The following is a 27,063-nucleotide window of genomic DNA, read 5'->3' on the forward strand; positions in this document are numbered from 1 at the left end:
CTAGGATTCCTAGCTATATAATTAGCTATATAAAATTTCAAAATCCAAACCTTATTGAAATGGCTTTTATATGAAACTGATTCTGTGGTTACTAAGGATAAAATAAAAAAAATCCAAATATAAAATTTAAAAATAGGTGGATACCAAGAGGAAAATGCTTTTTTCTCTTTTACATAGTTATGATGTCCATGCCTTATAAAAACATGAAGAATGTGAATAACATTCCTTTAAGTGTATTCTAAAAATCCAGCAGTATAAATGGAAACTGAAGAAAGAAAGAATGTAAATAAGCTGATTTCACCCTTTTGACACCAATCTAATCTGAAAGCATACTAATAAAACACTCAAAACAGATCCTACCCTCTCCAATTTTTTGAAATGCTGTTGCTACCATTTATAATTCTTAAAATAGTAAAAAGCTCATCGTTAAAAAAAAAAAAAGCTATATTGTCATAGCAATTGATACAACTGAAGTGACTTAATTAGTTGGTACCCATTATTTTCTTTCAAAATAAGGCTTAAAATTAGCAACTGTCAGTGAAAGAAAAAGTCAAATATTGCCTTTCTCTGGAGCTTGGTAAATGTTAAGACAATGATAACTAAAGTTGTTGGCCACCTGCAGATTGGAGTATTCCCTGAAGACTGAACTCAGCTAGCTGGGAATGACTGGTAACTGAAATAAAACTGCTGCTATGCAACTGCTCTCAGAAGCCTCAGTGGGGATAATAAGGGACAATGCTTGCCGGCATCCTAGCACTGCTGCATTCCCTTAAGACAGGGAGAAGTGGAGACAGAGAAACATGTCATCACCTTTCACACAAAAAATACAGGGATGTGCAACAAAACCCTGCTTTAATTCTGCTTGAGACATTTTCACATCAGTGACCACACAAGGGATTAAGACAATGTTATAGCAATTCTAAGTCATTAAGTATTTTTAAATGGCAATTTCTCAAAATGTTACCTGATTCACAGTAAGAAAATGCCACCATGTCAACTAGAAAGGATCCAGGTGAGAATTGTTTTCATTCTTGCTTTTCAAGTTTTAGTTTATTAGTAAATTTAAAACCTCCATGTATTTTACATATTTTAGTTCATTTTATCATGGATTGTTATTACTTGAGGAAAAAAAGCTGTGTCATATATAAATAATTCCCTTCCTTGCTTTCCTAATATAACTTAGAAACTTGTAGATAGTCACTAAATGTTGACTAAAACATAATTCTAAAAAATTAACAAGGAAAGAGGAGGAGAGTAACTAAAATCATTAAAGTCTACTTTCTAGTCTTTATATTTTACTTAATTTATCTTCTGGTTATTTGGCAGTCCAAACAGGAAGGGAAACTGTAGATGACAAGAATAACAACAAAACAAGAAATAGCTGCAAAGTGCATTATAGTTTAGTTTCAGTATAGTTTATCCCCAGTAGGCTTTTTTCATTTTTCTTTTTTTTCCCCTCAAATTTAAGCACCAAAAGGAAAGAGTAAAGTTTCTATCATAATGCACAATTATTTTTCTAGCCAGGATCTAATATATCATAATTTTTGGGATTGAGGCACGGTGATCTACATTTTTAACAAGCATTCAATGTGATTCTTTTTTAATTAAGCAAACTAAAACCTTTATTATGAAACTTTTAAACATACAAAGCACAGAAGTTAATAAACACATATCCATTAATCAGATCTAATTGATGTTGGCATACTGATGTCATTATGCTGTATTATGTATAATTATATTAAAATATAAATTATAGGTGTTATATGTTATAACATGTTAAAACACATATTGATATGTTAAGATTTGCTAGAGGGGCCAATGGAAGATATCAAGCATACTTTATTATTAAGTAATTACATTCTTAGAAATTCATTTTCATGAATCTGTCAGATTTTTATTATCTTTCTTGTTATATTATTTCAAACCTTTTATGTCAAACTTTTTATGTATTTTGTTTTAAAACATGTCTTTTAAAACAGGTTTGCTGAGGTGTGATTTACAAAAAACAAGTCGCTATTTTTGCATGTACAGCTTGATGAGTTTTGACAAACGTATACTTTACCAATATAAGTGAGATACAGAACATTTCTATCACCCCAAAAATGTCTTCATGCCTCTCTGTAGTCAATCTCTTCCTCTCATCCTCAGTCCCTGGAAACCACTAATCTGAGTTGTCCCTATAGTTTTATCTTTTCCACAATGTCACATAAATGGAATTATGCAGTATGTAGTTGTTTTCCACTTAGCATAATGTTTTTCAAATTTATGCATGCTGTTGCATGTATAAGTAGTTTGCTACTTTTTATTCCATTGTATGAATACACCAAAATTTGTTTAACCATTTGTCAACTCATGGACATTTGAGTTGTTTCTAGTTTTGGGATATTAATAAAGTTGCCAAAACATGTATGAACAAGTCTTTATGTAAACATACGATTTGGGAACCACTGGGTTAAAAGCTTGGTTGGAAATTCGCAAATAACAAGAAGACATGAGAACTTCTTAAGGGGATGTTAATGAGGCAGAGTGGGGAAAGGACACTGACAAGGGAAGGAATCCTTGATTATTTTTCCTTTCGATATGAAGTAATTTTAGATTTATAAAAAATTTGGAAAAATAGCACAGTTTTCCTTTGCCCAGCTTCCCCTAATGTTATCATCTTATATAACCATAGTATGGTTATAAAAACTAAGAAATAAACACAGGTATCATACTGACCTAAACACAAACCTAATTCTAATTTTACCAGTTTTCCACTGTATTAGTTTTCAACTGCCTTTATAACAAATTAACCCAAATGTGGTTTAAACAGTACAAATTTATTACCTTACAGTTCTGTAGGTCAGAAGTCCAACACAGGTCTCATGTGGCTAAAATCAAGTGTCAGCAGGTCTGCATTCCTTTCTGAAGGATCTAGGGGAGAATCTGTTTTATGCCTTTTCAAGTTTGTAAAGGCCACTCACATTCCTTGGCTCATGGCTTTTCCTCCATCTTCAAAGCCAGTAATGTTGCATCGCTATGAAAGCGTTTCAGCTTTTAAGGCCTCATGATTATAGACTGGATCTATCTGGATAACTTAGGATAATCTTCCTATCTCAAGATTCTTAGCCTTAATCCTATATGCAAAAGTCACTTTTGCCACATAAGACAACATATAAACAATTTCCATGTATTAGGATGTGGACATCTTGGGAGATGTGGGAGGACCCACTATTCTACTTTCTATGTACAGTTTAATTGCCCTCTTATCAATGTGCATTTAGGTTGTTTACAATATTTTGCAATCAAAAAAATGCTGCATAAATAACTTTGTGCATATGTATTTTCATAATGGTGGAGATGTATCTTCAGGTTGGATTCCTAGAAATGGGATTGCCGGGTCAAAGGGTAACTGTATATGTAATCTTGCCAAATCCCCTCTAGAAGGGTTGTACTAGTTTGCCTTCCCTTCAACAATGTATGAGAGTGTCTGTTTCCCACAACCTTGTCAAAAGAATTTGTCATCCTTTATAGTTTTTGTCAGACTAAAAAGGTGAAATAATATTTCTGCATGAAATAATATGCTGCATAAAAATTTTTTACCTATTACCTATTCATGTCTTTCTTTTCTTCAGTTTTCCTATTGGGTCTTAGTCACTTGTCCCTTAATTTTTTTTTTTTTTTCCCCAGACGGAGTCTTGTACTATTGCCCGGGCTGGAATGCAGTGGCGCCATCTCTGCTCACTGCAACCTCCACCTCCTGGGTTCAAGTGATTCTCCTGCCTCAGCCTCCCGAGTAACTGGGATTACAGGTGCCTGCCACCACGGCCAGCTAATTTTTTGTATGTTCAGCAGAGATGGGGTTTCACTATGGTGGCCAGGCTGGTCTCAAACTCCTGACCTTGTGATTTGCCCACCGTGGCCTCCCAAAGTGCTGGAATTACAGGCATGAGCCACCACTCCCAGCCTTAACAGTCTCTTAGATGTTGTAAATATTTTCTCCCAATTTATTCATTGGTTGTCTTTTATCTTTCTTATATTTTTTGTCCTGCAATTATTAAACTTTTTTTTGTATAATCAAATTTATCAATCTGTTTTTTAAAAATTGCCTCTGGCTTTTCAGCAACCATTATAGAAAGTTTTTCCCTGCATTAAGGTTAGAGAATTCATCCATGTTTTCTACTAGATACGTTTTGTTTTTGTTTTCACATTTTAGATCCCTAATCCATTTGGAGTTCACTCTTGTGTAAGGTATGAGATACACATCTAATATTATCTCTTTTTCACATGGTTACTCAGTTGTCCTTGTGTCATTTGTTTCAAATAACAATTCCTGAAGAAACTATTCTTGATTAATAGGACTTAAGTCTCTCTCACTTCTGATTGTCTGAACTTTTTATTTATACTACTGGTTTTCCCCTGTCTTGACCTATAATTAATTCTATTCCTATTTCATATTCCCTATGAATCTTAACTCCTGAAGGCAAACAGAAAAGAAACACATTGAGCTCATCTTTGTATTTCTGGTGTTTCTGTAGTCCTTAGCATACAGTGGGCTACTTAATATATATTTGCAGAATGCTGATAATGATTAACATGAATTATTAAGAAAAGTTGAATTCACTCAAAAAAGTAGGGAAATAATTACTACGTAGGAGAGAAAACTCCCTCAAAATTGTTAAAACAACACAAAATCTGGTGATTAAGGAAGAAAAGTTTAATATCTGGAAAATTCACTCCCGTCGAATACTTCAGTTCCTAATAATGGGGTGTACACTGATTTTAAAAACATTTCATTGTAAATTGACACAATTATATAATATAATACTCTATAGAGCACAGTATGTTGATTTTCTTAATTCTAACAGAGACTGTGCTGATCTCATTCAAGTTAACAAAGTATGAATATTAGGGATGATAGCTTTAAGGAATATAATAATGAGAAATGATGGGTCAAAAAAAAAAGACCTCAAAGTGAGGTCTATTAGCCTATTGGACAGTCTCCCTAAGGTTATCTTGGAAGGCCTGAAAAAGCAATAGATAATATAATGTGAAACACATTTTTTTCATTATCAGGGGAGATGGACTAGATGAATTTAATTGAAGTTTTCCATCTCTCATTTCTAGGACTCTTAGAATAACAACATTAGAGATGGAGGAGCCTTTTGAGCCTATTAGTTATTGAAAAAGATAAAGTTCTTACTGCCTCTGTTGAAACAAAATGTACCAAAAATCCATATTATGGATGGTTGTGAGCAAAAGGTATAAGGTGAAACAATGTAATTACTCCTTACTAATGTCTATCAGGATAGGATTTTTTTTCCCCCTAAGGATAGAATGTAGGGTGGAAGAAGGAAGGGAATATATTATTGAAAACACTGTATTAGACATATTTATATCACTTCTAGAGGCTATTTCCTAACTATATTGTTTGTAATACTGCAAATAGTTTTTCCACTGTAAATTTAGGCATCACAATCTCAACAAACTGGTCCTTAATATACATAATATATATATTGGTCCTTTTTTTTTTAAGACGAAGTCTCACTCTCATCTGGGCTGGAGTGCAGTGGTGTGATCTCAGCTCACTACAACCTCCGCCTCCCAAGTTCAAGTGTTCCTCCTGCCTCAGCCTCCTGAGTAGCTGGGACTACAGACACATGCCACCAAACCTGGCTAATGTTTTCTATTTTTAGTAGAGACTGGCTTTCAACATGTTGGCTAGGCTGCTCTTGAACTTCTGACCTCAAGTGATCCACCCACCTTGGCCTCCCAAAAAGCTGGGATTTGGTGACTCTGCTGGGCATGTTGACTCATGCCTGTAATAGCAGCACTTTAGGAGACTAAGGCAGGAGGACTGCTTGAGCCCAGGAGTTTGACACATGCCTGGGAAACATTAAGTAGGACCTTATCTCTCTAAAAGTTTAAAAAAAAATTAGCCAGGTGCAGTGGCATGCACTTGTGATTCTAGCTACACAGCTGAGGTGGGAGGTTCGCTTGAGCCTGGGTGGTTGAGGTTGTAGTGAGCCATGATCGTGCCACTGCTCCCCAGCCTGGGTGATAGAGCAAGACCCTGTCTAAAAATAAAAAAATAAAAAAAATAGATGCAACTTTTCTGAAGATCAATCACTAAGATCTTTGAGATGGCAACCATACCGCATTAAATTTCATGCATAGAACCTTTGTGTATATCCCAAAAGTTGTGCAGCCATCACCACAGTCTAATTCCTGAACATTTTCATTACCGAAAAAGAAACCCCATGCCCATCAGCAGTCACTTCCCATTTCTCCCTCACCCAGCTCATGAGAAACACTTATCTCTTTTTGGTCTGTATAGATTTGCCTATTCTGAACATCTCATATAAATGGAATCATACAACATGTGGCATTTTGTGTATGGCTTCTTTCGCTTAGCATAATATTTTCAAGGTTTATTCATGTTGTGTCATGTATGAGAATCTCATTTCTTCTTCATGGCCAAATAATAAGCCATTGTATGACTAAAGAGTATTCCGTATATCTATTCTTCAGTTGACAGACATTTGAGTTATGACTACTTTGTGGCTATTATAAATAATGCTGCTATAAACATCTGTGTACATTTTATGTGGACATATATTTTCAATTTTCTTGTGTATATACCTAAAAGGAGAATTGCTAGGTCATATGGAAATTCTACATTTAACATTTTGAGGAGCTGCCAAAGTGGCTGCACCATTTTACATTCTAATTTCTCCATTCTTACCAATACTTATTATCGTCCCTCTTTTTGATTACAGCCATCTTAGTGGGCATCAAGTAGTATTTCATTGTGGTTCTGATTTATATTTCCTTAATGACTAATGATGTTGAGCATCTTTTAATGTGTATATTGGCCACTTGTATATTTTATTTGGAGAAATGTCTATTCAAATTCTTCTAGAGCCTTTTCTTTTACCAGCTACTCAACAACTGACAAAAATCTTGTACTGATATTATAATCAAATAATACTGTTAGAGTGTGGTTTCTTTAAACTGAAATTAGTAGATATTTAATATAGAAGAAACAAAACATTAAAAATCCAGTAGAATGGTACTGGCATTGGTTATGAAATTAAAGGGCCTTATGGTAGAAAGGCACAAGGGTATTACTGTTTACCAGCAATGCTCATAACTTGTTAAGTGTAAGTACAGCTGAGAAGAACAAAATATTTTTTTTTGCATAGCTAACTCTAGCTTAATTAAAAGGTGGCAAATTTTCTTTTCTACATCACTGGCTTCTGAACTTCTGTAAAAGAGGAGAGCATCTGATATTAGTTATACATATCCATTATACTCAGTAGCTAATTATGCTCCCTTAAGTGGGCATTAGGCCTTCAAACTGTTTATTTCTCCTTGTGAAATAAGAGGTCTTGTGTTTCTCCTTACCCATTAAAGCTGAGAAGAAATCTCTCTGCTTTGAGATGAAAGGGGTTCATGGTCCATCATCTATAAGAATGAGCTCTAAGTGAGTATATCTCATTCTCCCTATCAAACAGCTCTCTTCTCCTGGGTAGGGTAACTTGTTATCTCCAGTAGTTAGTGCTGCTACAAGCCCATTTCTTTTTTTTTTTCTTTTTTCTTTTTTTTTTTTGAGACGGAGTTTTGCTCTTGTCACCCAGGCTGGAGTGCAATGGCGCGATCTCGGCTCACCGCAACCTCCGCCTCCTGGGCTCAGGCAATTCTCCTGCCTCAGCCTCCTGAGTAGCTGGGATTACAGGCACGCGCCACCACGCCCAGCTAGTTTTTTGTATTTTTAGTAGAGACGGGGTTTCACCATGTTGACAAGAGGGTCTCGATCTCTTGACCTTGTGATCCACCCGCCTTGGCCTCCCAAAGTGCTGGGATTACAGGCTTGAGCCATCGCACCTGGCTGCAAGCCCATTTCTAAGAATTACCACAGACGGAGGGCTTCCCTCATTCTTTAATTCTTTCAAGTTTAGAGTCTTGGCAGTATTTCCTAACCAAGCTACCAAGCCTGTTCCCTTTTCCTCCAGGTATTTGCATTTGTTCCCTTAAGGAGTTATATCTAACCTTATTCTTTTTTTTCCTCTCTGCTCCAAGACCCTTAGTTCTAAATTTTACATCTTCTAAGATATTTATCATTAGAGGATTTTAAAATTATGTCCATTCTGATTACAAAATGACTTAAAGATATAGTTAATATCTACAGCCCATAATTTTCTGACATCCCCATGATTATATGATTTCTACTTTTGGTAATAACATTTTCATAGACATATAATGATTATATTCATATTTATATATTCATACACATATAAATATAAATATACTGTTCATTAAAAGAGGTCTCACCGGAGGGCAATCTTATAGATTTTAACTCTGTGCAGATGGTTAGCGAAGAGAGGGAAGAAACACAGATAAATAGTCTTTAAGTATCATGGGAAATAAGTTTTAAGTATCTTCCTGGAATACAATAACAATGAGAATACAAAAGTTGGAACTGTACTGCAGCTTGGATGCTAAGAATTGAATTTCAACATTTTACCCTGAAATCTGAGATTTGTAGTGTGGTCGGAAGTAAATCAAGTAAATTTTGTAAATTTACATTGGTCATCTGAACTGATCATGGCAAACACATAGAAGGGCAATAAACAGGCAATGCTGCAATTAGTAAGTGAGTAACAAAGGCCACTGAGAAAATAATGCTTCTTAGTTTCTTCTGTCAGACTTGAAGGTAGGAAAGAAAGCACTGATATTCACAGGTAAGACACTGACTAAAATGTATTCCTAATATTTTATCAATCATTTTAGACAAATGGTTTACAACCCTAGCTGCATATTAGAATCATCTGGGAACCTTTTAAAAAACATACAAGATGGGGCTCTAGTCTAGATATTCTGATTTAACTGGTCTGAGGTGGAGTCAAAGTATCAGTGTATTTTTGAAGTTCCTTAGATGACTTTTATGTATGGCCAAAGTTGAAAACCACCAGTTTGGACTATGGACACTTACTAGTCTTTATTAAACAGTAGACATGAAGCTTTCTATCTCTTTGTTTAACCTGGAAACATACTTAATAGGATCTTATAGAGGATTCAAAACAGATACCAATAGCGACTGAGCCTGATAATCCTGATACTTAAGACACATTTCTTTTTACACAGGACTTTAACTTAATCTCTATCTTATTTCCCAGGGCTTTACTTTCTTCTAAAATCTATGTAAAGGTTTGGTTTTTTGACAATGTTTTGTTTCTAGCATATTTATTTGATTGGGAATGCTTAGGTGTCACAGTGGCAAGAGCACAAGGACAGTTACATAGGAATATTCAGCTACTGACTTAGTTTAATTATGCTTTCTGGTTGTCTTGGCATAATTTTTGGTGCCTGAATTCTTTCAGAGCCAAGCTCACAGCAAACACAAATGAAGCAGCTGCAACTGTATTGTGTTATACTTACATGAAAGGCCAACTTAGACCATTGTGTTATGGAAATCGGAACACTAAGCCTAGCACCTGGCCCGGAACACAAGCAGCTCCCTCTTAGCCAAAGCCAAATTGATGGTATCACATAAGTAGAAGTGATTAAAAAATAATAAATATCAATAGTCACTTTATAAATAGAGTACAAAGAAGCCTGTTCCAAAATCTCAGGCATGTGAAACAAATATACACAATTACAAGATATAATCATTTCTTCTTTCTGAATCAAACTTAAGCATGTACCTGGATAACTTTTCATTATTTATTCGATTGTTCCTCACTATCCTAGTAATTTCATTTAAATGAAAGTCCAGCACGATGTTAAAGAAAAAATGAAAAATAATCTTTATAAGAGGAGAAAATATCAAATGACTAAAGTTGCTTTTGAAGAACAGTCAAAACTCAGAAGTGCAAAAACACTGTGAATTTATATATATGTATAACACCTAAAAGGTTCCAAGAAATAGCCACAGAAACAAATAATAATAAAGAATTCTACCTAGTTTCAGTTTCTGATCTAAGTAGACAAAGTATACACTATGTAACTAAAATACCACAGTTCTGAATAAAATCTCTCTTTAAGGAAAAAAAACTATCCATTCTGCCAGGTATATTCATTTATCCCACATGATCTCTTATTAAATGTTTATTAAATGTAATTAAATATTTAATATTCCATTTGACTAGAGACATTATCAATAATAACAAGAGAATATGTGTGAGTTTATCTCATTGAATTCTGGTCCTTTGATAATTCATGCATATTTTATCTATTCCTCATTGGATTCTGGTCCTTTGATAATTCATGCATATTTTATCTATTCAACAATTATTTGTTGAATGTTGGCTCTGTGGGAGGTACTGTGTTAGGCACTGGGGTAGTTATAAAGATGACTGGAACAGATATCTGTTGTCTGAGGGACAGAGACCTACAAACAAATAATTGCAATTGAAATTAAGGTATGTGTGAAGAAATACGGAATAAGAGTGAAGGAAAGAAGAAACTCTCCTGTAGATCAGGGGTCCCTAACCCCGGGGCCATGGACCGGTACTGGTCCGTGGTCTCTTAGGAACTGGGCTGCACAGCAGGAGGTGAGCAGCAGGCGGGCGAGTAAAATGTCATCTGTATTTACAGCTGCTCGCCATCACTTGCATTACTGTCTGAGCTCTGCCTCCTGTCAGATCAGCAGTGGCATTAGATTCTCAAAGGAGCACATACCCTATTGTGAACTGTGCAGCGAGGGATCTAGGTTGTGTGTTCCTTATGATAACCTACTGCCTGAAGATCTGTCACTGTCTCCCCTCACCCCCAGATGGGACCATCTAGTTGCAGAAAAACAAACTCAGGGCTCCCACTGATTCTATATTATGATGAGTTATATAATGATCTCATTATATATTACAGTCTAATAATAATAGAAATAAAGTGCACAATAAATGTAATACACTTGAATCATCCTGAAATCATCCCCCTGACCCAATCCTGGTCTGTGGAAAAATTGTCTTCCACAAAACTGGTCCCTGGTGCCAAAAAGGTTGGGGACCACTGCTGTAGATCACTACTTTTTCTTATGGCTATGATTAGATAAGAGTACAAATATATTTAGGCATTGCTAAAAACCAAGACAGTGTCTTAACCTACAGGTTCAGTAGCCATATAATTTTCCTCTTCATCCCTCGTTTTGAATGTTATTATATATGAATACCTTCTGTACTAGTTGCCTATTTTAAGTTTTGTTTTGTTTTTGAGATGGAGTCTCTCTGTCACCCAGACTGGAGTGCAATGGCATGATCTCAGCTCACTGCAACCTCTGCCTCCAGGGTTCAAGCAATTCTCTTGCCTCAGCCTCCCTAGCAACTGGGATTACAGGTATGCACCACCATGCCCAGCTAATTTTTTGTAGTTTTAGTAGAGACAGGGTTCCATCATGTTGGTAAGGCTGGTCTTGAACTCCTGACCTCATAATCCACCCACCTTGGCCTCCCAAAGTGCTAGGATTACAGGCATAAACCACCATGCCCAGCCATTATTTTCAGTTTTTAAAAGTATAAATTTTTGTGAATAAGGAAAACATAGAAAGGTTTTTTGGGGTTCAATGCTTTGTGCTCACTGTTAGGGTTATTCTTCTTTCTGCCTTACTTGGCATCAACCAGCAGGATATGAGTGATCCTTACCCACTGGCTTCTCCTGATCTCCTTAAGGCTAACTATTATTCTAGAAAAATCAGTAGTGTCCACTGAAAGGCTAGGGGTGAGTGCTGGGCTGGCCCTCTATTGAATGATAGCTCCTTACCTATCACCCTGAGTTGGAATAGCAAGAAGAAAAAAGACTCACTTAGGAGAAGAGTCAAGTAATTTACCCGTATTTCAAAGTATTCATGCCACTTTATTTAGCTTTAGAGCCAAAGACAAATATTCCAATAAACACATCTTGTATGCTTCAACAGCAAGTATAATTTAGTTAAGTTTGATGAACAAACTCAATCACAGTCTTGCCCCCACCTACCTTTGCGGCCTTCTTACCTGCCATTTTTGCCCACATACTTTTTGATTCTTGTCTCAGAGTTCTTCCTACAATCCCTGGAAGCATCAATCATCCCATGACTGTATGTCTTTCCAAAATGCCATTCCCGCAACCTGGAGTACTTTCTTCCCCTGTCAATTATTTTCTTTAAGCCTTTGAAATTGCTCAAATATTGCTCCTTGTCAAAGCCTTAACTTATACATTGTGTTGTTAATAACTTGTGTTACCATGCTCATCTACCTCTTTATAAATCTGGACATTTTTATATCTCCTGCTACTAGGCTATATACAGGGCTTTGGAATGAAAAATTCTGTTGTACCAAGCACAGTATGCCAAGAAGGTATGAATTAGTGAATCACCAATACTTTGCCCAAAGTAAGCATTCAGTAAGTGTGTCATTGTAAATAATTTCAGTTAGGACTTGCTAAAATCTATTTCATTTGCTCTCAGCAAGTCTGAAAATGCAGCTCAGAAGAATAAGGTCCTTTTTGAGAGGCCACTACTATAATTTTGGGATCCAACTGATGAATGGTAAACCTACTGCTCACCATAGTAATGGAACCACTGGTACTTGTGGTAAAATACTGGTTCTGTCTCTTCATAAAGTTCACATAGCAATGATTTCTGAAATATTATATAAACAACTTAAATATCTCAACGTCTGACTCCTTTTTGTACTGTTTTCCCAAATTCAAAGAGTCCACTGTGATATTAATTATAAAAGTATTGTTGACATGAAAATTTTAAAAATACAATGTATTTCTATAGATATCCAAGTACTGCAGTGCCTCATTGAGCCAGCATATTTTGGTTTTTCTTAACAAATATATAAATTATTTATCTAGCATGATCAAGGAATGAGGTACTTCACAAACCACTTTACTAGATAACAAGTTTTATAAACATCACATATCTTCAACATTTTAAATATTTTCAATGGCTACATGTCACATAACATAACACAGTCCCACTTTTTAAAAAATAGCAAAATAAATATAATCTCACTTTTTCTTGATGATTCATAATCATTATCAATGTCAATTTCTGCACTATAGATTACCCTGGAATACAATGATATCTTTAAGGTCTAGTAATAAATATAACGTTGTTTGCCTTTATCCTAAGTGAATTCGGATTGTTTTTATGATTCTCTGCTTTTCATTTTCTCTGCCTCATCCTTTTACTTACTGACAGTTCTTTGTTGTTGCTGTAATCAGTGTGTGCTGATGGTTATTTTTCAGGTAACTCTTTACGTGAGGGCTGTGAATGGTTAAATTCTCCTAGACAGCTAAGTCCATGGGTGCATGGTCTTTGTGACTGTCATTTGCTGTCATTGAGGCCCTTTTCTTCCCTCATTATTTCTAAAGCTATAACATGGCGAGATTGTCAGAAGAATAACAACTAAGTATGTGCTTTGTAAGTAATACCAGCTTTCATATATATTAATCATTATATTTATAATTTTCACTCAAGAATTATTAGTCTTACTAAGATATATCTTATATTAGCCATCAACTTAAATAAACATCATGGTTCTTAATTAATTCAGATTTTCAAAGCCTGGCTATCAACTTCAGACTCAATATAGAATATGCTTTGATGTTACCATACTGCAGAGGGATATTCATCCTCACTTATCAACTTTTTTAAAAAAAATTTAAGAGTCACCATTCTGTTCTAGCATGATGGTGTGAAAACTTCAAATTCTAACTCAATCCTTTTCACTAAACTTTGCATATTGACAGTCAGTTTTACTCTATTCTTTCCACATCATCAGAAAAACAAGAAGAGAAGGTGAAAAATAATGCTTTTTCATTCATGAGAAAAATAAAATAAAAAATAAGTAGCTATGTCTATGGAACAAAAAAATTTAGTAAAAGACACTAAATCTGATATCTTTAAATTCCTGTCATAATTTGCTTAGAATATTAATCCAATACTTGCTTGCGATCTTTGAAAATGAGAACATTTGTAAAAATTTTAAAGGTGTCACAGTAACAGCTATTCATAAACTCTTCAACGTCCTGAGATACAACAAGGGAAAATCTTGCTCCTCAGGGTTAACACAAAATAAAACACTCATTTTGGTCATCTTATGAATGAATGCCAGTTTATATATGTCAAAAAATCAATTTTCACTTAAAAGGTCATCCCAACTTTAAAAAAGGTATTAGAATAAAGACAGACAGACTACACCATATTAACTTGGCTGAATTAAATCTTTTTTCCACATAGAAAAGTCTATTTCTACCTTATACTGATTTTCATTGTACCTAGAATAATGACCAATCTCATGAAGCAATTCAAGTATAAAATAATTAATTTGAATAAAATAATATGATTAGGAAATAAACATATTTCTTATCGAAGAAAATAGGTGATTTAAAATCTTGGTTACTCACAGTTATATCAAAAAAGACCAAAATAGATCTGCAACTGATAGTCAGCTGACCTGATCACATATGGCCCTTCCATCTCAGTACTTTTTTTTTTTTTTAAGAGATGGGGTCTTGTTCTGTTGCCCAGGCTTGAGTGCAGTGACACAATTATGGCTGACTGCAGCCTTGACCTCTTAGGCACAAGCAATCCTCTCACCTTGGCCTCCTCTGGGACCACAGGCACACACTACCACACCCAGCTAATTTTCTTTTCATTTTTTATAGAGGCAAGGTCTCACTATGTTGCGAAGACTGGTCTTGAACTCCTGGCCTCAAGCAATCCTCCCACCTCAGCCTCCCAAAATGCTAGGATAACAGGTGTGAACCACTAGGCTCAGTCTCTTTTGTATTTAATGCTGATTCTCAATACTGCCTTGCCAATTTAAGGAGTTACTTTCTTTCAGGGTATTTCTTAAACACTTCCACGATCATCCAAAAGATGGCTTAAGCAAAGTGCAGACCAGGTCTTAGGACTGGAATTCACAACAGTCTAATTCTCTGTGAATTTAGTATGCAACTTTATGAGTCTCATCACTTTCTGCTTCTGTTCCAGTTCTGAAAAAAAAAAAATTATATCCCATTCCTTAATTAAATCTTCCAGCAGCTTCGTTATAGAACTGTGAGAGGTTTTAGCTAGCAACTTGATAAAAAGATATCTGCAAGGATTTGAACTCTACAGTTGAGAGGAATTTCAACTTAATATAGTTATGTATTTTATAAGTACCCTGTGAGTGAAAATAGTATTCCCTAAAACCTAATAAATATTATACTGAAAATAGTGAATGGCTGAGTGTGGTGGCTCACGTCTGGAATCCCAACACTTTGGGAGGCAGAGACAGGTCGATCACCTAAGGTTAGGAGTTCAAGACCAGCCTGGCCAACATGGTAAAACCCCACCTCTACTAAAAATACAAAAATTAGCTGGGCATGGTGGCATGCTCCTGTAATCCCAGCTACTCCGGAGACTGAGGCAAAAGAATCGCTTGAACCCGGGAGGCGGAGGTTGCAGTGAGTGATATCTCGCCACTGCACTCCAGTGTTGATGACAGACTCTGACTCTGACTCAGAGTGAGACTCAGTTTCAAAAAAAAAAAAAGGAAGTAGTGGACATTAACCACAGTTAATTTATACAAGTTGATGAGTCTATCCTTTAATCACAAAATTATAAAGAAATTCTTGAAGAGAAAAATGTTCGGATTCCTTAGTAGCTGTCTCTAACTCGAAGAAGAAAGGAGAAAAGTAAAATATTATTACTGAGAAAATTAACACTTACTGGTACTTTGAAGGGTGAGGTATTTGCAGTGTCCATGGAGTTGGGTTTCTCTGATGTACTGGTCCCTGAGATACTCCGTCTACGAGGGGACCTTTCTGCTGGTACCTCTGGAAAAAAGGAGGAAGGCTGAAACATCATTAAGAACCCCAAATTTAGGATCTTCCACTAAACGGTAAACTTACTGGTTTTTCACAATAAATCAGCATGCTTTAAAGGTACATTACTTTCTATCTCACATAATTTATCTATCTTTGAGGTGCTTAAACTATCAAGAAACTAGAGAGACTTGGGCACAGTTAAGAATCTGCTTTAGTGTGACAGCTTATATCTTCATCTGTGTACATATAAAAATAATTTCCTCTGAGCTATGTTTAATATCTTTAAGTTCACTTAATAGTTGCATCTCACAGTATATAAATCTACTTCTCTATATGTCAGCAATGTATGAGTTAATAGAATAAAACGGAATTTCTAATATTCTTGTGAACAAAATATAGTCTAATGTTGCATATGATTTGATGGTGTTTGCACAAAGGTTAAAGTTAGTTCTGTGCAGAGAAGATGATTCACCAGACTGCAACAAAAGGGGCATGAGAAGACTGAAAGCTGCTGCCAAGATAAAATAACATATATGCCTATGCAGATATAAAAATAGATCAGCTTCTCCTTGTTCTGACAATATGACCTTACTAAGATCTTACTCTGGAATCCTAAATCTGTTCAAACTGACCTAACAAGCTTAGGATTTTGCAGATAATGTGATCTTCTCCCATTTAATTACTATATACTGTATTAAGGTACATTTTAAATATTTTTTTCATAGAGTGATATATATATATACATATATACGTGTATATATATGCATATATATATGCATACACACGCACACACAGATGATAGATATATACGTATTATACCTTTATCACAACTGCTTCCCATCGCCACTTCAACTGACAGACATAAAGGAATCCAGCTTCTCAGATAACATTAGATAATCTCAACATGGACAAGGAAAAAAAAGCCACATCCTAAAAAAAGTATTCTGTGTTATATTCCGGATCTTAGAAAATAAGGAGTAAATCGTAACTCCGGAGACTGACATTTTGATTCCTGCTGTTCTCCCTTTAAAAGATAGATGCAGTTTAAACTTCCATTTCTGGCCTCCTGGCCCCTGGGATCCGTGCTACTTCCACTTAAGAGAGAGCGTTTTTTCTCTCGCTCCCTCTCTGTGTCTTGCTCTTCCCCCTCCCTCTCTACAGCTTGCAGAGAGAGCAAGCAAGAAAGATACACACAGGACTGCAGCTATTCAATCAATCGTTCTGACTGCACATCCTCATTAGTTACTTTCAGGCTATTAACAGACGCCCAACCACTGCCTTCCCTCAGTTACAGAAAATTTCACTGTATTACACTAATCTGCAGCAAGAAAAAACATTTACTGAAATGTAAATTCGGCTGGTGCCAAAAGGACACCATTTTACACAGACCCAGTAATACACACAAATCAATTCCTCCTATGAAAATCCAACTGAAAGTGCTTACCCTTTTACTATCTTTGCATGCTGGACACTGATTTTCTTTTCCATGACTAAACATACCTTCTCTGTGATATCTTGACTGGTAAGGTATAAGCCAAATTCCTAAAGACTGAGAGGCTGACAACATAGCATCTTATATGCTTGCAGTATATGAGAGTTCCATACCACTACTATATTTTAAAATTATGACCAATAACTGTAAGGCCCTTAACTTCTCTCTAGTTAAATGAACCTAAATGTAAAAAGCCGTTTCCAGAATTAGGCACACATGACTTCTAATGCACATCTCTGAAAAATGGCAGCATAATTAGCTCAGATTCCTGGGAATGGCACAAAGCACTGAATTTAAGTAAATCAGCTTGTATGAGCACATTGAACAGCAAGACTTTCAGACTTCCAGAATATGACTTTAGAGAGTAATTATACAAGTTAGGTGATCTATGTGGCTAGGGCCAAGGCAGGCAGAGAATGGGTCTGGTGAAGGTAGAAAAAAATCTCATCTTTCCTCTGATAATTACCTATAAAGGTAACCTCATATCAAATTAGAAGATACTGGAGATTTAATATTATAATATAGCATGTTTTAATTTCTGAATAATTGACAGAGAAACCAAATTGGAAGAAAAATAAGTTTCATTAGCCAGAATAAAATTATCTAGTAAACCATTTCCTTAATTTGCAATGTTCTGGCTAAGGAAAAAAACTGAAATTCATTTCCTCACTTTCTTCCAAACATCCAATTTTAGTTTTCAGGCATATAAACTCATTAAATGAATATGTTTCAATGCTTTTAACTATTTGATATTATATTGACTAAAATGAGTGACCACATTTGAAAATCTAATAAATATTATATTGTTATATTTATGTTTATCTTTTTAGATTCTCTTTCTGTATCATGGGAAAAAAAATACAACACTGATGTAGCTTATAGAATGTATTACTGGGTCCAGAAAGAAGATATTAAATCATTCTTGAAATCTGAACAATTTCCAGTAAAGAGGGGAAAGAAAGGAAATAAGGTAAGCTAAATCTACCAATGAAAAAAGGTTTATACTTCGTCACTCTCTCAATCCCCACAATAATATACAATAATACAACTCATCTGCTGGTATAAATAGGCCTTTGGAGTATCCCAGTTCTTTAGTTCTCAGAAGATTCATAACTACTTTAAAGGATACAGAAAAATAAATACCCCAAGTACCAATGTCCACTTAGAAGCAAGGTAGCAGCATTAGCAAGAGCAGAATGAGCAACCTGTTAGTCACAGGAAGGACTGCATAATAAACTTGTGCCTTTAACTTTAAATCTGTAAGAAGAAAGGAAAGCTGCTACTATGCTCTAAGAGCTACATTTCTGCTCTGTTTGAGGGAAAATCTATACTGGTTCCAGTAGACCAAAATTAGACAGCTGTATCCTCTACCCTCACTCATGCTACATACTATTGCATTATTTTCACCTGCTGTAAAATTAATGTTCTTTTCATAGTTACAAAATTTAATTGCAGTCATTTTAAAATATGCTCCTTAAGACTGATGAAACAAGAGAGAAACAATATTGTTTCAGTAGATAAAGGCCTGAAACTGCCTCATTCACTTTCTCATCTCTAAAAATAATATTTTTCATCTTCAGATTGAAAAGCAAAAAGAGTTATAAAAAGCCTGGTTAAGTTTTAAATGTATCTCTTCATTTCCTTTGCCATTGGATATGACCTGAGATGATGTGATGATTTACAATGATGAGAGATAAACTCCAACAGAGCTCCATATAGAATGATGTATTGAACAAAGAGAACATCTGGATGTTTTTCTTAGCAGCTCTACCGACGACATGTATGATTCTGTGTAAGCCGTCTCACCTTTTCTGTCCTAACCTGGTCTTCACCATTTAATAAACTGGGTTATTCAGATCAAACAGAGATAAAGACAAGTTTAATGAGTTTATATGCTTTAAAACAACATTAGCTTTCTGGAAGGAAGAATCCTTTTAAATTCAAAACAGTGTAGTAGTATTTCCTCAACATATATGTTTTCCTCTGTCAATGTGCTTTCTTTGGAAAGTGTGGCAAAGAAACTGAAAATTGGATAATTATAGGGGCAAATGTACTTTTGGCGGAGGGTGTTCCTGTTCAACAAACAGAAGTCAACTTCTGCCTTAGAACCAAATAGTGTATACACTGCCTTTGGTTCACTTATCAGGGAGTAAATGCCAGAAATTCCTATCATGTATTTGGGAAGACCCTAAGAAGTAAGTTAGAAGGTGACAAGTGTTTTGCAGGAAATAAAAAGTAGGGAGATGAAGAGGTATAGTAATTTTAAATAGGCAGTTGCATTGCAAAGGTGAGGTGTGAGTCAATACTTCAGAAGGTAAGGAAGTCAGTCCTGCAGGTTTATCAGGGAAGAAGACTACAGGTAAAGGGAAGGTAGTACAAAGCTTCTAAGGTAAAGTACAGCAAAGAGGGCAGTGAGATTGGTGCCAGTGAGTGGAAACAATTAGTAGGAGATAAAGTCTGAGAGGAACTGGGGTAGATGTGCTCAGATAATACTGGCCAATATAAGGGCAATGACAGAAGAAAATGTGTATCCTAAGGAAATGACATTATAATACTATTACATTTCAGATTTAAAGAGCCCCTTACTTTCAAAAAGCTACTTTTGCACCGAAACTCATTAATCTTTCTTATAAGGACTTTTTGCTTTTTTACTCTAAAATGAAAAACCACCTGGTCAGACACGCATCACCAAAAGATACAAATCATATTGAAAGTCCATAGATAAACACTGACTGGTATTTCTTAATTCTTTTATCTTCTTCTTCTTCTTCTTCTTCTTTTATTTTTTTTAAAGACAGTTGCCCAGACTGGAGTGCAGTAGTGCAATCTGGGTTCACTACAACCTCCACCTCTGGGGTTCGAGTGATCCTCCCACCTCAGCCTCCACTGGGACTATAAGTGTGTGCCACCATGCCCATTTCTAGAAAGGGGTTTCACCATCTTACTCAGGCTAGTCTCCATCCAGGCTATCAAAGTGTTTATCATATTAACTGAGGGATAGGTTCCAAGAGCCTCTGAAAATATCTTAAATGAGAAAGGTATCTGCTATACAATGTCATTACTGTATGGTCAATACCTGTACATTTACTTTTTGTTCAATCTCATTTAATCGAAGTTCATATGCCACATAGTATTTGCGTTTACTCAACTAATATACATATAAATTTCTTCTAATGTCTACCATTTTTTAGAATGTTAGCACAGTGTAAAACAAATAAAAAACAGGTAAAGATAATAATTTAAAAATTTTTTTTAAAAGAAAGTGATATACTATAAAAGTAATTTAAGCATCTCTTTATGAATAATTTGTCAAGGAAAATATTTTTATTATAATTTTAGCCTATATTGAGGTTGTTTTTTTTGTTTGTTTGTTTGTTTTTTTTTTTTTGGAGACACAGTCTCCCTCTGTCTCCCAGGCTGGAGTGCGGTGGTGCAATCTCAGCTCATTGCAGCCTGTATCTCCTGGGCTCAAACGATCCTCCCAGCTCAGCCTCCTGAGTAGCTGGAAGCACAGGTGTGTGCCACCACACCCAGCTCAGTTTAGCTCATGTTGAGAATTTATGTGCTAAGTACTGGGTCTAGTCTCTACCTTACTTAATCTTTGCTATAGACCCTGAGATAGTAACAATTATTAGTCTCTATGATTAGGATGAAGGCAAAATTTAAAAGGGAATAAATAAAGTAAGTCCAGAAAATTCAGCAGAAAAGGTAAATAAAATGTACAAAGATATTTATAGCTTTAATTTGGTGAACAATTATGTAAGAAACTAAAATAACATAGTAAAATTCTCAAGTTATAATAGACCAGAAAAATATTACATGTCACAGATGCCGTTTCTTTGGCATATACAGGATGTCTAAGCACTTCACATTAATGGCAACCCAAACCAATTCCTAGTAATTTTTTGCACAGAATTATAAAACATGAATAAATGTAAGTACTCTGACAATTATAATTATTCACATACCCTTTTAATATTTTTGATATTTGTGGGTAGGAAACAAGTTTCTAATGTTATTCTCATAAAGCGAATTCTTCAGTTTACTTCAAAAGCCTTTTCAAAAATGAAAATTTCAACAAAGCATGATAAAACACTGAATACAAACCAAACTGTGTTTGTGTACCCATTCAAGTCACTGAAATTTTGGCATATACAGTGTTGCTGTGAATGAGTCCACTTCACTATAATCTATTTTCCCTTGCATCATGTAAATAATGACAACATTAAATAGGATGCGGTATGTCGGTGGCTCAAGTTATTAATGAATGAGATAAGCAAATAACTTCTCTCTCCATGCTGTGAATTCTGAATTAGGAAGAGTCTTCTTCCATGGGATGCACAGAAGACATTTAAGAAACAGAATAGGAAGGATGAAATAGTAGGAGGAAATGGGTTTGTAGCTCTTTAGTAAAGAGGGGCTTTAGCCGGGCGCGGTGGCTCAAGCCTGTAATCCCAGCACTTTGGGAGGCTGAGGCGGGTGGATCACGAGGTCGAGAGATCGAGACCATCCTGGTCAACATGGTGAAACCCCGTCTCTACTAAAAATACAAAAAATTAGCTGGGCATGGTGGCACGTGCCTGTAATCCCAGCTACTCAGGAGGCTGAGGCAGGAGAATTGCCTGGAGGCAGGAGAATTGCCTGAACCCAGGAGGCGGAGGTTGCGGTGAGCCGAGATCGCGCCATTGCACTCCAGCCTGGGTAACAAGAGTGAAACTCCGTCTCAAAAAAAAAAAAAAAAAAAAAAAAAGAGGGGCTTTAATAACACATGGCAAAGTGTGAAAGAAAAAAGGCTTTCATGAAAATGAGGTTTCATATATTCTGCTGGAGGACTCCTAAAGGTAACGGGAACTTAAAAGACAGAGTTAGAAAAATATTATAAAGAAAAAGGGACAAGACCAAAGAGAAGAAAACCACATACTGCATTTATATGGCTGGTAACACTATAGCACCTGTGTGTTTTTATAAACTTCATCCACCATTTTCAGTAGGATACTTTCTGCTGTATCCCATTTTTACTGCCTTAAAGCCTATGCACTGTCAACTACCAGCATTCAGCTGCTCTGAAATACAAATCCCCAGAGCCACTTTAATTCACCCAATTTGTATCACTCAGACAGCAGTACTTCACTCAAACTTCCTTTCAAGTTTACATGCCCCACACTCCAGTATGTACAAATTGGTGCTAAGTACATAAATGTGGCAAATTTTCATTAAGTAAAGCCATCCAGTCTCCCCTCTCCATTTCCTTGCTTCAGTAAATTTATTATTGTTATTTTAAAATATTCTTCTCGTTAACATAATAGAAAAACAACTTTTTTCCCTGGCCAAGGAATCTGAACACCACGCACAAGTATTCCATTTCTTCAACTTAGGGCTTCACATGCTAATGTTGGATGAGATAGTAGAGAATACTTTTAGTGCAAACAACACTCTCAACTGAAAAGGCCAAGAATATAGCTCAGGGATGTTTATGTGTTTTCTTAAGTTTCAGACAGAAAACATGTATCTAGTTCTTAGTGACGACAACTGGGCATCTTAATGATGATAAAAACATAACAATGACAAGTTCAACATCAAAGTGTCATGTTTAGTGCAAAAGTCATTGTGGTTTTTGCAACTTAAAAAGTGCAAAAACCACAATGACTTTTGCACCAACCTATTATTATGCCTTATTATTTGCTATATGTTTTATATATATTATCTCTTTAAGCCTCAAAACAATCCTTGGGAGGTGGAACTATCAACCTTATCTCACATATAAACAAGAAGATGTTCTATTACTCTGCCCACGTTAGCACAGCAGGTAAAAGGGGTGGGAGCAGGATTAGAACCCATGCAGTTTGGCTTTAGAGACTGCCTTTAATCGCCAAGCATTCTACCCTGTTCTCCATCTGTTTTGCACAATGGAATATACAGTTATATAATCAACTGTGGAAGATAATCTCTTTTAATCTACAGATAGGGTCTAACACATTTATCTAAACTTTTTCTGTAACCGATTCAATAACGTATACTAATTATTAATATGCTTCATATATAACTTCTTCTGTAACTGATTAAGTAATATATTCTCATTATTAATATGCTTCATATATAATTAGGGTTACAATAATAGATTTATTCATACTGTCATTTTGGTATTCAGGGAACATTAAAAAAAATATATCTTTGATTATGCCAGAGCCTCTGTTTGGGTTTCATTTCCCAAACAAATATTAATAAAAAAACATTAAAAAGAGAAAACATACAAATATGTAAACCTGTAATATAAACATGAAAACTTAATCATTTACTTAGCACTAAATATGCACATGACACTGTACAAAAACAAAATCATTTACACTCAACATCACCCATTAGTGAAAGTAAAAAAGGAAGGTGCCTACGATGTTGATTTGACCCCTTTAGCCAACAAACACTGCTAAAGTGTCTCTTCAAAATACCTGCTGCCTTCATTTTGCCTTGTTTATTTTCACTACCATCCATCATCCTAATCTAGGGCTTTTCATCTCTGAGCTTAAAGCTCTCCTACTCATCATTATCAGATTGATCTCCCTAAAACACAACTTTCTGGATGAAATTTCCTTCCTAGAGATCTTCAGAAAGTCAGGAATTAGAAAAAAAGTCGTCTGGCTCTACTTTGCATATTTAGTCCTTTCTGCCAACAATTTTCAACAATTTGCCTCAGTGAGATGATCCCTAATCTCAAACTGGCCACATTCATTCTCCCATGTCTGCATTTGCTAATGGTTTTCACCTACATATCTGCCAACTGTTAGATGACCTTCCATATCAACTTCATTTCATCTATTTCCATAAAACCATACCTAATTACTCACATTTCTTTGATTTCAAATTGATAAATTTATATAAGTTCATATTATTTGATTATACATTTTCCAGTTTTGGGTACCAAACTAAACTGTATTCCTGACTAATACTGATACTAGTGTTTTATAATGGAGGTCTTATGTTGCTGCAAGATTGGAATCATCTTGTGATTTTGTCTAAATTTTAAGACAAAACAAATGTTAACAGGTAGAATTCTCTCAGTTTTAAGTATTTCTCTCACAATGTTTTTCCAATTTTAGTATATGTGCTGCCGAGGCAAGCACCACAATGTTTTTATAAATCATTTGCACCCATTCTTGCTTGCCTGCAGGGTGCAGACAACTTTCTGGTTACTTTTAACTCACACATGCAATTAAACTCTGCCATCTGGTTGAGTTTAAGACTACTCTCCTTTGTATATATTATGTATATTAAATTGATATTTTTTTAAGTTTTCTTTTTCTTTTGATTTTTCTATTAGTGACATGGTTATCACAGAAAAATTGAGATTCTGATAAAAAGAAGCTTTGAGGTTTTTCCTTCTATGCATCATTCTACTTAAAAAGGTCACAGGCCAGGCACAGTGGCTCATGCTGTAATCCTAGCACTCTGGGAGACCGAGGTGCGTGGATCACCTGAGGTCAGGAGTTTGAGACCAGCCTGTCCAACATGGTGAAACCCCGTCTCTACTAAAAATACAAAAATTGGCTGGGCATGGTGGCACATGCCTGTAATTCCAACTACTTGGGAGGTTGAGACAGGAGAATTGCTTTAACCTGGGAGGCAGAGGTTGCAGTAAGCCAAGAGCCAAGATCATGTCACTGCACTCCAGCCTAGGCATCAGAGCAAGACTCTGTCTCAAAAAAAAAAAAAAAAAAAAACAAAAACTGAAAAAGGAAAGAAAAAAAAGTCACAAATTGGCTGGGCGTGGTGAGTCACGCTTATAATCCCAGCACTTTGGCAGGCTGAGGTGGGGGCATCACTTGAGTTCAGGAATTTGAGACCAGCCTGGGCAATTTGAGACCAGCCTGGGCAACATGGTGAGAAACCGTTATCTCTACAATAAATACAAACATTAGCTAGGTGTGGTGGCCTGCGCCTACACCTGTAGTCCCAGCTACTGCCGGTAGGGGACGCTGAGGTTGGTGGGCAGGGCACTTAGGTGGAAGGGGCAGGGCTTGAGTGACAGTGAAACCCTGTCTCAAAAAAAAAGTCACAAATTTCCAAATTTTATTTCGAAGCACACTTAAACATAATTACATTCAAGTCTTGATATCTTATTTTCGTTTTCTTTAGGTATCTGTTCAGCTTAATTTCCTTTAGTTTTTAAATTATGTATCCCCATAAGGAAAATTTTTGCAAGAACATCTTCTATTCTACACTTCTTCTGTTCTAAGGAAATCCCCTAAACAAAGGATGTAAGACTTTAAAACTCTAAAGGAACCATGTCTGCCTGTGAGACTAAATATAGAGTCAATAGCCATACTTAGGTATTTTTTTTTTTTTTTTGCTTTTAAATTTAGATACCAGAATGCTTATTTATTCACTTGCTATGAAAAACTGAATTATCACTGATTGAGAATATTAATCCAAGTGTGCTTTGACATTATTTTTCTAAAGTCAAGCTGTATGAGAAATTAAACCATATTCAGTGGCAGGTTTTAAACCACTGATTCCATTTTTCTTTTTTCTTTTTTCTTTTTTTTTTTTTTTGAGACAAGGTCTCGCTCTGTCACTCTGGCTGGAGAGTGCAGTGGCGGGACGACAGCTCATTGCCTCAGACTCCTGGTCTCAAGTGATCCTCCCAACTCAGTATAGGTATGCTCCACTGTGCCTAGACTCTATTTCTTTCATGGTTACAGATCACAGGACTAATTACATTTTTTATCGCTTCTACAGTTTTAATAAGTTAAATTTTTCTTACAATGTCCACTTGTCTAAATTTCCAAATATATAATCAAAAAGTTCTTTGTAATGGCCTATTTTTCAGTTATCTAATTTTCTATAGTTACACCCTTTCTCATTTCTAACATTGTTTATACTTTCTCTTCTTAGCAAATCTTGTCAGTTTCATCTATTTTCATTAGACTTTTTAAAGGAATAACTCTTGGTGCTATTGATTCTGTTTATTTCTATTTTCCATTTAATTATTATCTACTCTTATTTTCATTATTTTTTCCCTAAACTTTCTTTGGGTTTATTATTTTTCTAACTTGTTGAGTTAAATGCTTAGCTCATTAATTTTCAGCCTTTACCCTTTTCAATGTAAAAGACTATAGATTTCACTTAAGAATTATTTTAGTAATATTCCACAAGAATATTGTGGAATATGTAATATTTTCAGTATTGCTCAGTATTTTATAATTTCCATTATGTTTTCTTTTTTGACTAACAAGTTATTTGCAAGTAACTATAAAAGATTCCAAAATTAAAGATTTTTAAAGTAAATTTTTGTTACTAACTTCTAACTTAGTTCAACTGTTATTAGAGAATGGAATCTGTATAACTTTGAAATTTGTTGAGATTTGTTTTATGACCTGGTCTCTTGCCAGGTTTTATAAATATTCCATATGTGCTTGAGAAGACTAATAGTTGTGTATGTCCATTAAATCAAGCTTACTGTGTTTTTGAATATCCTCTATATCCTTATTAATTTTTATAAATAGGACTGTATAATTATCCATTTCTTTTTATATATCTGTCCTTTTTTTTTTGCCATATAAATTTTGAGGTTTTATTATTGGGTACACATAAGATTGTTATGTCTTCCTAGTGATTTTTATATTTTATCATTATTTAGGGACCTCCTTTATTCCAGTAAGTTATGTCTTCCTAGTGATTTTTATATTTTTATATTATTTAGGGACCTCCTTTATTCCAGTAACTTTTTTGACAGCCAGAAAGCTGGCTATACCAGCTTTCTTTTCCCAAGTCTTTACTTTTAACTTTCGTAGGCCCCT

The 27,063-nt window shown here is 35.3% G+C and overlaps 1 protein-coding gene and 1 long non-coding RNA gene across 12 annotated transcripts in view; one reads left to right on the forward strand and one right to left on the reverse strand.

The window, feature by feature from the left end:
• Window positions 1–27,063, reverse strand: part of RASAL2 (RAS protein activator like 2) — a 364,958-nt gene that overhangs the window by 72,663 nt on the left and 265,232 nt on the right. For 10 of the 11 annotated variants that reach the window (XM_074389525.1, XM_003925336.4, XM_074389524.1 and 7 more), the window contains one exon: window positions 15,680–15,786. In XM_074389525.1, the coding sequence (XP_074245626.1) occupies window positions 15,680–15,786 (107 nt within the window). Of the gene's footprint in view, window positions 1–15,679; window positions 15,787–16,596; window positions 18,007–27,063 lie in introns of those variants that run through there. The other variant, XM_074389527.1, reaches the window with a different exon arrangement.
• LOC141582123 (uncharacterized) lies at window positions 14,254–19,844 on the forward strand. The gene is made up of 3 exons (XR_012514957.1): window positions 14,254–14,724; window positions 18,100–18,239; window positions 18,850–19,844. It is a non-coding gene; the product is annotated as an uncharacterized LOC141582123 (long non-coding RNA).

The sequence above is a fragment of the Saimiri boliviensis genome, chromosome 19 (genome assembly GCF_048565385.1).
Source record: "Saimiri boliviensis isolate mSaiBol1 chromosome 19, mSaiBol1.pri, whole genome shotgun sequence".
NCBI lineage: Eukaryota > Metazoa > Chordata > Mammalia > Primates > Cebidae > Saimiri > Saimiri boliviensis.